At 38.2% G+C, this 17,194-nt stretch overlaps 1 protein-coding gene across 1 annotated transcript in view; it reads right to left on the bottom strand.

The window, feature by feature from the left end:
• The window catches only part of adam19a (ADAM metallopeptidase domain 19a), a 223,620-nt gene that overhangs the window by 6,421 nt on the left and 200,005 nt on the right, over nucleotides 1-17,194 (bottom strand). Inside the window, exons 16-21 of the mRNA XM_072376152.1 lie at nucleotides 16,900-17,104; nucleotides 14,844-14,921; nucleotides 7,833-7,941; nucleotides 6,667-6,808; nucleotides 1,979-2,078; nucleotides 1,057-1,308 (exon numbers count right to left, since the gene is read on the bottom strand). Coding sequence (XP_072232253.1) covers nucleotides 1,057-1,308; nucleotides 1,979-2,078; nucleotides 6,667-6,808; nucleotides 7,833-7,941; nucleotides 14,844-14,921; nucleotides 16,900-17,104 — 886 coding nt within the window. The remainder of the gene's footprint in view (nucleotides 1-1,056; nucleotides 1,309-1,978; nucleotides 2,079-6,666; nucleotides 6,809-7,832; nucleotides 7,942-14,843; nucleotides 14,922-16,899; nucleotides 17,105-17,194) is intronic.

Here is a 17,194-nt window from a genome sequence, read left to right as displayed (position 1 = left end):
TTGCAGACTGCTGTTAAATACACAAATAGAAAACAACAATCTTTTAAGACAAACAAACAAAAAAAAAGAGCAAAAAGAGGCTTAGTGACAACAACAGCCAAACCAAATACAATATTCCTGGCACATAGTCACAGCAGGCAGGAGAGTTCTGTTCCTTTACAATATGTGTACTGACAGTCATCACCCAAGGTGTCCCTTGCATTGCTTCAGCAACTTCCCAAGGGTTTCTGATTTAAAAAAGTAAAAAAAAACAAAAAAAAACCACTACCATACTGCTCTGAGATCAGACCATGAAGTACACTCAAAACAACAGATATCTGCCTAAAAAAATAGAACAAACAAAAAAGAAAACACATTATTAACTCAACTTGATCTAATAAAAATCTTTACACTTCTTAGAAGAACCCTAATTCAAAGAGACATATGGTTTTAGCAAAAGCTCTGTGTTATAGTTGGTGGAGAATGAGGTGATGGAGACCCAAATTCAGACACCAGAACTGGTTGAAGTAAACTTGATTTATTGCAAACTAAAACAAAAAGCACACCAGAATACATAAAATCGAAACTTAAGAAAATCAAAATGCAGACAACGCTGCAAACGACCAACTGACCAGAAGTAGCCTGAACCATGAAACAGAACAAGAGGTGGTACCGCGACAACAAGACAAGACAAAACATTAGAGTAACAAAAAAAACAAGAAGTCTAATCGAGACTCAACACAACACACATAACAGAAACCTGAGGGACAAGAAAAATCAGAACACAAAAAATCATGGATCCTGGCAATAATTTATACATTATTTAACTACATTATAAAGTTAAGCTTTCCCAAGGCAGCTTTTTTTGCTTTTTGTCATTTATTTTAGTGGAGATGATAATATATTAGTAGGATAAATCTTCATCGTTCTCAGTACCAAGTGAGTCTCTTTGTGAGTCTGCCCAGATGTTCACTTTTCTCAGGTACATTGTGGCTCTTAGCGTTATGTAAAATGACCTTCAGTCGCAGTTTTTTACTAAACAGAATTAGCCAACAGGGTCAACCTAAAGGGCCTTACCAGTGGAGATCGTGTTGGGTTAAGGGGCAGTGGTTTCTTAGGTGGGCTGAGTCTCTGTGGAGTTGGAGGGGACTTGGGTGGGGCTGCTGGGGGCTTTCCAGTTGGTAAAGGTGGCCGTACCACCTTGAAATCCCGGGGACGACCTTGGAGAGATGGGACAGGCCTAAGAGGTCGCACAATGTTTACTGGCTGAGTGCCATTTGGTATGGAGCCTGGTCTGAGAGGCAGGACCTCTTTGTTGGTGTGAGGAATCTGGGAGCAGAGAAGAGACATACATTAACAATCCGAATTAAAAGAAAATCAGTATAAAATAAGAGTTTCCAACAAATTTTTGTCGAATTGCTGCAGCTTTCTCATGACAACACGTTGTATTGCTGTTAAAAGTCAAACCTGTAACTTTTGACTATTCTAAAACGTTTTCTCCACCATGTATCTAAAGTCTTGTGGTACATCGATATTATAGATATACAACCGTGTACAACTTATTCAGAAAATATAATGTCTTACAATTCTCTGAAAAATGGGAATGGAGTACATTTGGATTTACAATCCATTTCTTTTCCCCTTTTTAATCAGCATTTTTCTCCTTACATTCACCTTACATTACTCCCTCCTTGCCAGTGACCTCTCCAAAAGACAGAAAAATAATCAAAGAAATGCCATAGATACAAGGGAATAAAGGCATGATGAAATGATGCTTAAGGCTTAGTGAAGCGGTGCTGATGACAGTTGTGGGTGTGGGAGAATGCAGACTCTAAGTGGTCACATAATGTAACAAGTTGCTGTAAAATGAATTTATTTAATATGAAGGTCAGCCTCATGAACAGTTATCATTCATTACGCAACAGCAAGTCACTTTCCTGCTCCCTTCCTTCCTATTTGCCATTCTCTATTTTTCTCAACATACACACGTTCCACTCACCCCCTTGTGGCCACTAGCTTTGTTGATTGGTCCGACCACCTTCAGGTGAAAGGCAGGATTCAGATGGCCATTTTTCCCTTTATCTGCTGATGCCTTCGTCCTAAACAGATAAATGAGGACAGACAGAAAAATAAACCAGGGCTTGATGACTGCATGCTGTCATGCTTCATGACTCTTCTCAATTTGACATAGCCCCAGGTGGACAAAGAGACAGAAAGGAGTGAACACAAAATTTCTCTTCTGGAATGATATATCTTAAAGATTTAATTGTAAGATATTTTCCTAACAGAGCACTTCGCTCCCAAACTGCAGGTTTACTTGTTGTTCCCAGAGTTTCTAAAAGTAGAATGGGAGGTAGAGCCTTCAGTTATCAGGCCCCTCTCTTGTGGAATAAGCTGCCAGTAAATGTCCGGGAAGCAGACACCCTTTCCACTTTTAAGATTAGGCTTAAAACTTTCCTTTTTGATAAAGCTTATAGTTAGGGATGGCTCAGGTAATCCTGAAACATCCCATAGTTAAGCTGCTATAGGCTTAGACTGCTGGGGGACCTCATCTGTCACACCTTTCCTCACTTTGCTCTCTTTTTCCCCCTGTTTAATTTCAAAATTGATTTTATGTACATGTGACATTATTGTGGTTATTAACCTATGTTTCCCTGTTCCAACAGATATCCTTTGAATGGCGTTATGGTGTTTTTCCCCCCTCTTTTCCCTCTTTTCTGTCTTCTCAAACCCCAGCTGGTCGAGGCGGATGGCCACCCTTCCTGAGTCTGGTTCTGCCAGAGGTTTCTTCCTGTTAAAAGGGAGTCGTTCCTTTCCACAGTTGCCACAGGCACGCTCAGGACGGGAGATTGGACTGAAGACACATTTCGGTGCAATCTGTTGGTTTCCTTAGCTAGGATATTAATTTTTTGAATTAGCTCTATATGAATTAATTGGATTATGATTACAATGAATTGAATTCCAATTGGCTTGAATTGGACTATATTACTTAAGTGCCTTGAGATGACAATTGTTGTAATCTGGCGCTATATAAATAAAATTTAATTGAATTGAATTGAATTGAATATGGGAGAATAAAATAGGAGGTAGGACATAGTTGTTTCAGCCCAGTGTCTGGGGAGCTAATTTCAGATCAGGGTGTCAAGTTCAACTGAATGGTCTTGTAAAAAGTGAGGTTAAACTTGCTTCACAGATGTACCAGACACTGGCATGTCAATGTGATGTAATATCACATGGAGTAATAACTGCAAAACGTGAGCGAGAATGTGATTCCTTGACCTTCTAATTGAAAAAAAGACCATCAAATTTCATCATTATGACATGAGATGCAGTGTTTTTGCAACACTACCATGTCAATGCAATGAGTAAAAGCGGGGCAGACAGCTCAGCCTTTTAGGGAATTCACTTTTTTTTCTTTTCTTTTGAGGATGAGACGATCAATGTCAATCTCAGGTGTTCAGTTGAGAGCCAAAGAAGGTAAGTGACCGCATGAGAATTAAAGGAAATGTATGTTTACAATTTCATGGAGCTGTGTGAATCGGAACTGAAGCCCCTAACTATATGAGGATATATCTTGTTCTTGTTCCAAAGGTTTGTATTGTGAATTATCATATTTCTGACACACTGATTGCTTTATTTATTATTAAATTTGTATCAGTGGACCACAAGTTTTATTCAGCCAGGACTATATCATAACTGATCTAATCTAATTCAAGTTAAGCACCAACTTCCCTTAAACTATGTGTAAATTGTTCTGACATTGAGATATCATAAATATAAGTTCTGTTGCTTTTGTGTTTTTATATACTATACAAGATCAAACAGTTATAAGTGTCATAAGTGAGGTTGAGGACCCAAATGCTAAATATATGACAACAGGTGATGTTTTTTAAAATTCTCAACATGGTGTTGTTTCTGATGTTCCAAATTAATAAATACACGCACACTTATGAATGAGATCATTCTCATCAGAACAGTATCTCTGAATACAACTGTGGTTTACATAGTTATATATATGCCATGTTATTGGTCCAGTGGCCCAGGTGTATGATAATGCATGAAAATAAAACTCACTGAATAAATTCACCATCACACACTTTGGATGGGTTCATAGCTATGATTGAGAGGGATTACCTTTGCTATACATATGCTTATTTTTCAAATTTATTTATTTACACATGTATTCCTTTTTTAAGGAATATGTTGCTGCCTTCTTGCATTCATTACGAGTAATACTACACCCTCAAAAAACGTATTCTCATATATTGATTAATTTTGGTAATATAAATTACTTTGATAATCATTCAACTCATGAGGAAAGTCTCTGTCTTGTTAGAGTCTAAATGCTCCACTGTGTTCTCCAGCTTGTCTCTAACCATCAGGTTTTGTATAGTTGACTTTTTTAATGAGCACGGCTGCTGGAAACAAGTAAGCAGTAAAAGAGAACTAATGTTTATGTTTGTTTCTATTTATCAGACGCTTTTATCCAAAGCGACTTACAAATGAAGATATAACAAGCTATATAAAAGAAGCTAACAATAAACTGCATAAAAGGAACCCAGGAGTCCGACTCTGTCAGAGGTGACAGAGCAGAGATAGGGTGCAGGCATAGAAAGAAGTACAGAAAGATAAAGTGCAGAGATAGAGGGGGTAGGGAAGTACAGGGTAAGTGCTAGGATAGGAGATGCTCTCTGAAGAGCTGGGTTTTCAGGAGCTTCTTGAAGATAGACAGGGACGCCCCTGTTCTGGTAGCGCTCGGTAGGTCATTCCACCATCGTGGGACGACACATGAACAGAGTTTGGATTGTCTTAGGCGTGGTGTAGGAGCTGCTAGACGACAATCCTGGGACCAACGGAGGGACCCAGTTGGGACAGAAGCCTTTGCAAGAGCATCCAAGTAGATGGAGCCGTTCCATTAAGCTCTTTGTAGCTAACATCAGGGACTTGAATTTGATGCGGGCGGCTAAGGGCAGCCAGAGGAGCTCAATGAACAGAGGGGGGACGTGTTCTTTTAGGCTGATCGAAGCCATAAAGCCGTTCTGGACCATCTGCAGAGGTTTCACAGCACAGGCTGGGAGACCAGTTAGGAGAGCGTTGCAGTAGTCAAGGCGGGAGATGACCATGGCCTGCACCAGAAGCTGGGTGGCATGTTGGGTCAGGTATGGTCTGATCTTTCTTATATATCTTTCTTATACTAAAGGAATAAAGTTGTGGGATACAAAACCAACATCCAGCCATCCTCTATACCGTCAGTCGGGTAGCGGGTGGGCTGGAGCCTATCCCAGCAGTCATTGGGCGAAAGGCGGGGTACACCCTGGACAGGTCGCCAGTCCATCACAGGGCCACACATAGAGACAAACGGGACAAACAACCATGCACACTCACGCTCACTCCTACGGACATTTTGGAGTCACCAATTAACCTGACATGCATGTTTTTGCCCAGGCAGGGATCGAACCTGGAACCCTCTTGCTGTGAGGTGACGGTGCTAACCACCACACCACCGTGCAGCCTCAAAACCAACATAATTAGCTTTTTCACATAACGAGTTATCATGTGATTAATATGTTTATATAAAAATACATAGTCATAAGCTACTTTTAAGTTGAAATTTATGTTGATCCTTTATACTGTGTCAACAAATAAAATATCTGACAACAGCATCCAAAAATGGATGTACTGCATAGCTGTTGTACTGAATTGGATTAGAGTTTTCATAGGTACTTTATAAATGAATAACTTAGTGATAACTCAGTGTATGTATGTACTGCAGACTCTTAGCCAAATAGAGGTCTATATATAAATATACTTAGACAGGCCAAAATGAGCATGAGCCACTTGCTGTCCTCTGTTGAACTGTATATAAACCCAGACTATTGGCCATGGAGCAAAACTGGGTTTCACTGCTGCTGGTCATGTTAAGTGTTTTTTTTATCATTTTAGTGGTGTGATTTTTCATATCGATAGCAATTCAATCACTTATGACCTCCCCTGAGTTACTGTAATATCCTGCTGAGGCCCAACATCATCAGCACTTAGCTTCTCTTTCTGTCTTAATTTGGAAGGTCAGGGTCTTTAAAAAGGTGCTGTGATGCTGGATCCTCTCCAGACAGATTTGTGTTCGGCAAATCACTGTTGAAATCCTGAATATTTTCAGAGGTACTTATTCAGCCAGTATTATGACGAGGTTGACTGTATGTGAGGGATGTGGCAATGCTCATAAAAGAAGCTCAAGGCTTTATGGCTACATGGATTGTGTGTGATTCTGATGGAGGTTAGCTGCAGCATAAAATGTTGCCATTTAAGCTGATGGACACAGAAAGTTCTGGTGTATGTACTGATCTGCTGTGAATGGTCGAAGACACAACAACACGTGCTTCCGCTTTCCTTCCTCCTCTACATTTCCTCTCCAATATATTGCTTCCTGAATAGAAGATGAAATGGATATAAAACTGAAAAGAGCACAACCTTCTTGTTCCATTCATCTATTTTCTATATTTGGTTTGTCTATGTGTTGGTCCTATGATGGAGTTGCCTGCCTCTCGCTTGATGGCAGCCCTAGAACTTAAATTGAATTAAATCGGTCTAGAAAATGAATGGATGAAATATTGCTGGCATCTGTGTAGGAGTATAGGACAGTTAGAAGTGTGTTAGCAGACAGACAGACAAACAGGAAGGGAACAGTACTTGTTACTCTTGTTCTTTTCTCTCTGCGAAAGCCATTTGTGCAAGTAGGAGGTTTTGACTCTGTAACAGTAGAAGAGCAATAACACTGCAGGTAGGACCACTAGGAAGGCAAACAGCAGCCCCGCCACCAGACCCACTTGACCTGTGGACACACACAAAAATACTGAATGTTTAAATGTCCTCTAGTACTCCTGCCATTAGACACATCATACATATATGAAAACGTAACTGCTTCTTTCCAGTATCTGCTTTTTTTTTTACTTGGATCATTTAAAATCTCATTTAGCCCATTCCTCCTTCTGCCTCCTTTAAAGGCTAAGGTTGGAGTAAGCATAGAGTGTCAGTTAATGTGAGTCAATGACTACATTCAGACTGCTGGCAAAAGTGCCCCAAATCTGACCTATATCTGATTCTTTTATTACAGTAAGAACAGCACAAACCACATTTATTCAAATCCGAACCCAGGCCACTTTCACATGTGGTCCTTTATTAGATACATATCTGATGTTTTTTAGAGCGACCCAAGTCTGAATGATCATGTCGCATTTCATTCTCATTCATTCTTTTATGTCACTGAAGTGAGACAGACATTATAATTCTGCGTCGGAGGAGGCGGGACGCAGCAAGATCAAATGTAAACAATGGACGAAACAAACACGGCGGACATCCTTAATGGAGCTAGTCGGTGGAAAGAAAGTCAGGTATTTGACTAAACCAAAATCCTCAGAATTTTGTCGGCTTTGATTGCACAATGAGACACACACGCTGACATTTGTAGCCTCTATATTTACTTCCATAAACATAACGTGCCGTGTGTGAGACGTCATGTCTCCTCCTGTGCATGCGAGTCACATCAGGGCCGCAGACTGTTCACACTGGAGTCTGACGGCAGTTGCAATTAAATTACAATGTGAACCACGGCAAAAAATTGGATCTCAACAAAAAAATCTGAACTGAGCATTAAAACCTGCATTGTGAACGTATCCTATGCGAGTCAATCTAATGTTATCCAAAGAGAGAGACATGTATGTACTTATTTGAATAAGGGCAACTGGACCTCTCCTTGGATCTTGAAGACATTTCCAAGAAAAAGACCTGTTGCCCTTTTTCAAGCTCTTATGATTATCATGACCTGGATGATTGAGAATCTTCATCGATATACTCACTGTCATACTGCACAGGTCCACTGTCCACGCTGCCGCCCAGCCCTGGTTTCTCACAGAAGGGTGGAGCCCAACCACGATTACAGTGACAGTTCCCGTTGCTGTTGCACACCTACAGTCATATACAAACAATGCATTCATTAATGTGATTCAGCCTCTGCATAATCTTGTGTGTGTTTGTGTTTAAAGGTGTACCACTCACATTAAAGGCACAAAAGTCTTGTTCACAACAGATTTAAAGGGTTTTTCTTCTCAGTAAGATATTCACCTTGTTTAAAAGGAACAAACTGCAGAACACTGACAATATACAAAGTGTCGTGCCCATGTTTAAAAGTTTTTTAATTATCTATGATAATTAACATACACACCAACTGTGTATGGTGACAACATCTCTTGATAAAAGGTTTCATCAGCTCTGCCAAGCTATCGCTGAGTGTATTTGGATCAGAAGTATGGCATTCTGCATATAATATAATTCTGCAGTAATGCTAAAAGTGTCAAAAATTATCACCAGCAGATCATCCAAGAAAGCATGGACACGAGCACATAGATATTACTGGTCAGGTTTTATCCCTGGCCTTCATCTTATACATGATGCAAAGATTTGAAACAACCCAAGAATCCTGGTTGTTCACTTTGCTGTTTACACGAGTATGCCAGGATCTAAATTATCTGTGTTGTGTTACAATTCACCAATATATCACTGCAGCTGTACGGGATTATGATGAAAATTTATCAAATATATTTTTGGTGTAACAACAAAATAATATGCTTTGCTTAAGATGCATTCTGTGGCCTTGGAAGTGACAAGAAATGTTGCATTAAGTAATGTAAAGAGGCAGGTATTATCTCTGCTAATATCACCATTCCAAAAACATTTCAAAATATAACAAAATACTAATATATTCATTTAATTAACCATTTCCTCTTTTTTTAGAGCCAGTGCTTGCAGTATATGAATATTTGCAGCAGCTGTTACTTTCTTTAGCTACAGAGGCAGCATCAAAAAGTGCATACATTCATAGAGTACTTGTTATCCTGTACATCAAGCACATATCGCCCTGCCTCTCGTCTAATGACAGCTGTGATAGACTCCAGCCCCCACGCAACCCTGAGTTAGATTAAGCAAGTATAGAACATGGATGGATTGAGCACATATCTACTGAAGTCTGTAAATCCACCAGCATTGATTTAAATGCTGACTTTTGGTTAAAACTTGGTGGCTTTGACATCTGAATGTTTAATGACTTTTGAATATTTAATGACTTTTCAGTGCCTTTAATTTGTCCTATGAAATACTACATGATATAATACTCGCTGTATGCTGACAACAAGATGCCTCTGAGATCTTAAAGAGAGCAGCAGAAGACAAAAATGTGAAGAAATTATTATCATTTAGCAAAACTGAGGACTTACAAATTTAATAGTTGCATACATGAACTGTTTGCCAAGATCAATGACACAGAGCGGTAGTGCCTCCTGCAGATATGTGGCTGATAACCTTTTTAATGAGCCACTTTTCAGTCGCCAAATATGCAGTTCTAACATAAATGTGTCAAAAAACACAATCACTTTGTTCAGGTGTGACTTTAAAAAGTCAGGTGTGACATTGGATAATATCAAGATATTTAACTAGCAGATTAAACAGTGAGACATAATTTCAGCATTTTCAATCTGTCATATTAAAATATAACAATAGAACTACAAAAAATGTGTGCTGGCAATACGCCTTCTTCTGATGTTAGTTATGAAAATAGTTGTGATTTTGAGTGATTAAGGAATAACAAAATTTAACTTTTTCATGAACAGACTGTACACTGGTAGAAATAGACTTCACATAGTCTTGTACTATACTATATACTCAAGTACTATTGAAATAAGGGTGCCAATTTTGAATAATTTATGCATGCAGGTGTAGGATGTTTTCTTATAGGTGTGTGATATTCTCTGCTAAATTTGAATGTTGAATCAATGTCTTCATCTTAGATTAGAATTCTACCAAAGTGTCACATCTATACTAAATTTACCCCAAATTTAGACAAGATGTTTATGAACCATTTAGATGTCTTTTCAACCAAAAAATGTATAATAGGAAACAACAATCCTTCATAACTCTTTTGCGAAGAAGTAGTGTTGCCAATTTAATGGGTAAGTTGGGGGGGCTGTAGCTCAGAAGGAAGAGCAGTTACCTACCAATTGCAAGGTCGGTGGTTTGACTCCCGGCTTCCCCAGGCCACTGAACCCCACATTTCCTACTGATGTGTCCATCGGTGTATGAATGTGTGTGAATGCATTGATTCACTGTGTAGCCTATATGGACAAAGATGTGCTGAATTGGTGAATGTGGCATGTAGTGTAAAGCTCTTTGAGTGGTTAGTCTTAGATATAAAAGTGCTATACAAGTACAGTCCATTTACCATTTTTGAATTAAAACACAGAATTCCAAAGTTTTTATTAACTTAGCTTAAAGTTGTTAAAAAGAAAAATACTTATTGACATTAAAACTTAATTATTAACTTATGGTAGAAATTCCCCCTGAAATGAAAGACAAAATAAGCAGGACTTGGTCGACATGACAACAGCTCAGTTGTTTGCTGATTCTTATCTCTCCCTTGTTTTAAATTCTGAGGCCTGGTGTGGTTTGTTTGCAAATATATCTCACATTGTTTTTGAAGGCTATATTCAGGCATTTCTGCATAATGCAAAGATAAGGACAGGGAACTGTGCATGATCCAATGTCATAACTGCAATGCAAAGACATCATCACGGATACAAGTATAATGTTCTCATCTGCTGTCAAGGTCTCAAATGTTTTATACTAGCTTAATGAAAACTTTTGCAAGATGCAAACCAACAGTGAGCTCAGAGGCAAGTGGTACTCATACTGCTTTTTACTGAAGCCTTTTTTTAATGGATATCCATTACACTCCAAAAGCCTGAGGATCAATATGAATCAAATGATATTACTAAATTAAGACTGCACACTAATACAATAGGAAACCTGAAGCAAAGAGGATGGCAGAACTGTCTATTTAGAATAATCCTGACTTAAAGCCATTTCCATTATCAGTCCACTTTTATACTGATAGTAGGGAACAAAAAGGGGACAAACTGTATAAAACAACAAAGTGCTGAGAGAACCGGATTAGAGAAGGACAGGATACATCATACTTATAATTTAAATCCTTGTAAAATAACAACGCTTGGCCAGTGGTAAACCCATTCCCAATACAGTAGATGAGGTAAGCAGAGACTCAAGTCTTTAAAGACTTCTGTGGTGTGAAATTTCAGCTGAGGATGGATTTGCCTCTAATGCTCAGGGTCACAGAGCAGTTCAAAACACAAACTAGGCCATGACAACTAAAGTTAGGCTCACATTGTTTGGGTGTAGGTTGCCTTAAGTAAAACCTAAGTTTTTGAAATTGTCACAAAAAACTTTGATACTGTTAAGAAAATTTGCTGATGGGTCACACTTGAAAACTTTTATTCACACATTGTATCATTGTAAGTGGTGACTCTGCTTTTCTGAACTAGCAACAAGAGCGATGCATGGAAAATAGGCAAAGTTTCAAGGCTCTTTGCCAAACAATATCAAATGTTTAAAATTGTGTTGTTATTCTTTGATGATTTTAAAGAATAGTTGAAGATACTGCACAAAGACATTTAAACAGCAAAGGAAAAACAGAATCAAGAAACTTTTCAATAGATTTCTAAAAGTAATTATTTCTGCTTTAGCTCTTTAAGTAAAAGAAGATATACATCATGAATTACAAAGCCTAGCTTAAAAAAATCACATAAAATAACATGGGATAAATTAAATCAAAGCCCCCCATGCTAAACCAAGTTGGTTAGCTTTAGCTGGTCAGCCGTTTGAAGGACTTGCTTTGATAGTTTTGTCTTATCACTTAGACACTGGAGAATTAAAGCTTCAAAGGCCTAAATATGGTCATTCTAAGCTATAAATCTTCTGAAATGTGGACAATCAGACTTCAGTCTATGTTTTGTAGTTTGAGTCAGAAGGAGGTCTTTAGATCTTGGCGTGACAACACATTACACTTCAACAGCAAAGGCAGCACAAGAGTCTAGATTGACGTGTTGAACATAGTCCATTTATCTTCTTTTGGTGGTTCAATCATAGGCACTTTATCTGGAAGCTCTGGTTCATTTTCGATGGATTTGAAGGTGGTTATTCAAATGATGAAAATGACTATACTTTTATGTGTGTCTCCTTTTTTAATATGTTTTTGTTTTGTTTATGTTTTTATGCATTCAGCAGACATTTTTTCCAAAGCATCTTACACTGGTAGGGTAAGGGGGTCTTACCTAAGGACCCCTACTGCAGGTAGTACCTTTCATGCAGGGTACTGCCACATAAAAGGTGGCAATCTTACCACTTACAACTATCCAGTCCCAAGTGTTCAGACATGTTTCAAAGACATATTTCTGAATCCAGCAATTTTCATGCACATCTGAGAAGTACGACAAGGCTCTCAGATTTTATTTCAAAGGGTCTGTTTGATAAGCATTCTTATTATCAATTAATTTGATCATCCCTAAGGCAACCAGAGTAATTACACAAACACTGTCTATGCAAACTTGCATATAAGCGTACAAGAAACTTTCCATAGAAGGATTTTTTTTGTTGTTTTAGTTTATTCTATCTCAGTCACTGCTCCCCTATCAAAATACATCACCAGTCTAATGGGCTAACTTGGAAATGTTTCCACCGCCAGATCAAAAGGTTTAAAACTCTGGTATACTGCAAAATAGTGACCCCACAACTAACACATAAACACACCAACAACAACATGGCAACATCTAAAGATTTCTACCACACCTTCCTCTCTGCTACACTCACATTTTCTACATGTCTGTCAGCTGATTTATTTTAAATTTTGTTATCCATCTATAGCAATAGCCTAACTATAATAATAATTCATACTGCAGCATTTCCATTTAATTCCTTCAGGGATTAATAAAGTATCATTGATTTGAAGTGATTCAAGAATAGGACTACTTGATACATTAGCCTTGGACAAGCATCTAAATGGCAAATAGACATACACATATGTTTATATGTTACCTGTAGATGAATATGAATTCAAAGCACTTTTACACAACATGTGGTCATGGGGACGTGGACCTTCAGAAAAGCAAACGACCACTCTTTCTCCTGAGCAACACCTGCCCCATAGCCAGATAACTATTGTGCCTTCATCATGGAAATGGATCCACCCTGAATGCCCGATTTCACTGAATTTGGGCTGTCAACTTAAATCGTTGAGGAACAATGACAACAAGTAGAATGGGATCAATTTTGTGAAAAGTGAAGCCGATCTGGCAACACAGAGGGGCAAGTCAATCATCTTGTACCACAATTGTGACAGTCTGCAGGTGCATGCTTTCCTTTATGACAAAATAGATTTATGTGGTGGTTTCAAGGCTATGCACTAATTCAGAAAACTGCTGTTTTTAAAAATAACTAGTCAGTGGATGTTCAGGGGATTCATTTTGTGCAGAGCTGGAGTGATAGTTCAGAATCATTGCTAAAACCCATCTCCTTTTTCACTTGGTTCTTTTGCAAACTTTTACTGGAGACAGATGGAATTAAACTATTTGCAAGTGACTCTTGCTTTTTCACTGATGTTCTCATGCTGTGCTGATATCCACCCAATTCCTCTGCACCACTGACATACACATAACATACCATGAACCATAAGTTGGATAATCTAACAATGCTGCTAGCATAGACTGCAGCTTGAAGGTGACCAGAATATTTGATATCTGGGGTGTGCATTTGTGATTTCATGCCTAAGCAGTTTGCTTCAGTTAAAATGAACTCTGCTCTGTTTGCCCTGCTAGTGAGGGTCATTTCAACTGCTGTGAGCTATGTTATTAAGGGTTCTTCAGTTTACGTGCCATCTGGGATGGAGAACACTATGCACCACCCACCCATCAAAAAGCAAATTTCTGCAATGGTGATCACTTAAACCTCATCTGTAAAATTTAATTTTGTTGTATTGCCTGTAGTGCTTCACCCCATTAAGGTGCAGGCCCGATAAAATAACAGTCTGAATAACTGAGGGGTGGTCAATGAAGGACCTTCTCATCACTACCCTAAAAACTGATATTGTTTTTATGAAACCTGACAGTCAACAGCTGATCTCACATTATACTAGTTCAGCTTAAACAATGTTTATCTCAGAGGGAAAATACTGAGGCAAACTCTCTAAATAGTCTGCTTATTATAAGACAGTTTGCATAAAAGCTTTTTTTTATTTTATTTAACACAGGTCTTGATCTGATTTCTCTAGTACTGAACACAATAGAAGTTCTACACTGATTAGCATTTAATACGTATATTTAAAATTTATATAGAGTCAAGTAAGTACACAGGGCACACAGTGCACTATATGTAAGTGTACTGTCATGAGTATCTGTAATTTATAGAAATTATATTTTTGTGGGCACATCACTTTGTAGTGATGATATAATTTGTCTGGAAACAAAATTTTGCACCATATAAGCATATTTTTTTTAAAATGTGTATCTGTGAGAAAGAAAATACTAGATTTAAATGATCTGCCTGCTAATACTTGAATAATCACAACTTCTAAACATGATACATTTCAGATAATATCTTGAGAAGCCAAATTCCATCATCTAAATTCCTTGAAAAATCAAGCCTCATCCTCTGTAAAGTAATGACTGTCTAAGACACAAACACTTCACTCTGAAGCTCAGTCACTGTCTCATAAACTATGGATGATTCCTTCTTATCTGCCTCAAGCCTGCGTGTACTGCTCCAATAAATAGTTCATCACTTCAGTTGCTGTTGTATTCTAACCATCTATTTTGCTGCCTTTAACAACAGACTTGGTGACAGCTCTGCAAAGTGCTACCTTTGCCCAAGGACACAGTGTGACAATAAGATTAGGGAGTTGTGCCCAGCAGCTAAGTGAATTAAGTCTGTTGCATGACACTGTGTCTCTGTGTGACTGTGTGTGTGTATACCCCATTGCTGTGACACCGTGCGATGCATGTTTCCAGCTCAGTAAAAGAGGAATTTTGGCATCTGCGGTCTCTGCACACCTGCAGAAAGATGAGCAAAAAGATCAGATACTGTGGTAAAGATGACAGTGCATGCTCATACACATATACAGACTTTGATCCACCTTCCGCTAGCGCCCTTGAGTTTTGCAGTAACGTCAGTACCTGAGGAGTTTCTGCAAAAAGCACCAGAATAGCTATTTAAACAGCTTCCAAAATCACTGCTTTTACAGATTGGCTTTCAAAATTTGTATTGATGTTTATTGAGCTGCTGTAACTATCATTTTAAAATTAGGTAGGAAAAAGTAAGATTAGTTTGTGGTGTAAAGGATCACTAGCATTAATCTGGAAACAGAGACTCTTTTAAAGTAGAAAAGGCTCCTTAATATTAAAAGGTCTGTAAGTTAACATCACAAAGTACAAAGAGTCAGTTCGAAATATTATTTGTAATCTTTGGATTTTGGTAGGGTATCAAGTAATTGATTATAGTCCTTTAAATAATAAAGTCCAATAAAAATTTCTATCACTAGTGTTCAAGTCAAATTTAAGTTGCAAGCCTAGTCTCAACAAACATGCCCTGAGTTTAATTCAAACGAATTGAGACACACTACTGCTGCTAGTCTAAAGAACATAAATGTACTGAAACACAAGTTAAGTTCCCAAGAGACATTGAAGGTGGAGGACACAATTAATCAGTAAACAGTTAAAGTGTAAAGCAAAAATCTTCATTTAACAATGCCAGAAGGGTAAGCCCATATGTGTGCTGTATTAAAATGCCAATATGCAACTTTGGTGAAATTGTGTAACAAGTCAGACTGACAAAGTTAAAGGGTTTTGTTGGCAGTTTTTCTAGCAAGCTGCTTGTCATAGTCCAACACATGCACCTCCTTCCACCATGAGTTGATTTCGTCTGAATATTAGCATCTGCATGAATACTGTAACCCCTGTTGTTGTTGCTACGCAATTTTTAGCAGGAGAATCAATTAACGATAGCTACATTTGTAACTGGGATTTACTGCTGTGAAAATACCTGTGCAGTATGATGACTCAAAATTCAACATGCTGCAAGGCAAACAATATTCCCTGCTGCCTTTTCATTATATATTACTTATATTACTTATTATACTTATATATCACAGCAATATTCAGTCCTTTGAGCTCAGCCTGTACAATAACTGAAATGGAATTTGAGTGGCTGTGATGCAGAGGGAAAGCAATAAAGTAAGTAGAATTTGCATGGGCATTTTTACACATTTTACCCAAGCATAGTTAATCTGACTTATATGAGTAATGTATCTTTGTACCCGTAGGCGTGTTTATGTGGAAATTCATATTCCATTTTATATCCTGAAACTGAAATAAGAGTGTCAGAAAAAGTGTTAATTAGAGAAACACCAAACATGGAGTAGACCTCCCGGGTACCAGTGACATTTGGGTTTGTATGAAGAGGGCTGATAGAAAGACCTGATTGTTTCTTAAGGAGTATATGAATAGCTAATAACAAACAGGGTCTAATAACAACTGACTGTCGTCTTTAGTTTAAGTGTTAATACTCTGTTAAACAGAGCCTGCAAGGAAAAAAGAAAGAATGCTTACTGTTATACTCATTGCACGATGACCATTGTGAGACTGTAACGCAGCAGTAAAACTGCAGGCTGTCAAACCAAATAAACAATCTGACAAACTCTCCACAGATATAAATCATGGGAAAAGTATCAATGATGATTATGGGTTTGTTGAGACGACATATTCTGAGAATATGTGGGTTTTACATTAACATCCTCAAAATTGGAATGAAATTAAGCTTAATGTGTGTTTTCTTAAGTCATCCATCAACCCTGACCTCCTCCCCATACAGACTTTGTGTCTTATAAATAAGGTCTCCTGACTTAAATGTGATATGATAAACTTATACTGAAGTTTGCCATCTTAACTGACAAAATGACCCACTCTGGATAATAAATGTGAAACCTGAGTATTTTGTACAATGCTTTTAAAGCCCTTTCTGGACTCTACCAACCTTTCCTTCTCCACACTTGGTGCCAGTCATGACAAGGCCGGGGTCAGGCAGGTCACCCTGGCCGTCCTGAGTGCTGTAAACATAGGTGCCACGGCACTTCTCCTCTCTGCCACCTGTCTTGATAGTTGTGTCAATGGAAACAGCATTGGTGCCTTTGGGCTTCTTGGCAGCACTGTGACACTGGATCTTACCACACTTAGCATCACTGGGTAGAAAGGAAAAAAAACAAAAAAAACACGATTTCTCTCTCTTACAACACTAGTTACATGAACCAGTGTTGTGTCTACGCATAACA

The sequence above is a fragment of the Leuresthes tenuis genome, unplaced genomic scaffold (assembly GCF_036924035.1).
Source record: "Leuresthes tenuis unplaced genomic scaffold, fLeuTen1.0.hap1 SCAF_22, whole genome shotgun sequence".
Classification (NCBI taxonomy): Eukaryota; Metazoa; Chordata; class Actinopteri; order Atheriniformes; family Atherinopsidae; genus Leuresthes; species Leuresthes tenuis.
Note: the sequence above shows the minus strand (reverse complement) of the source record. Positions and strands in the feature narration are given on the sequence as shown.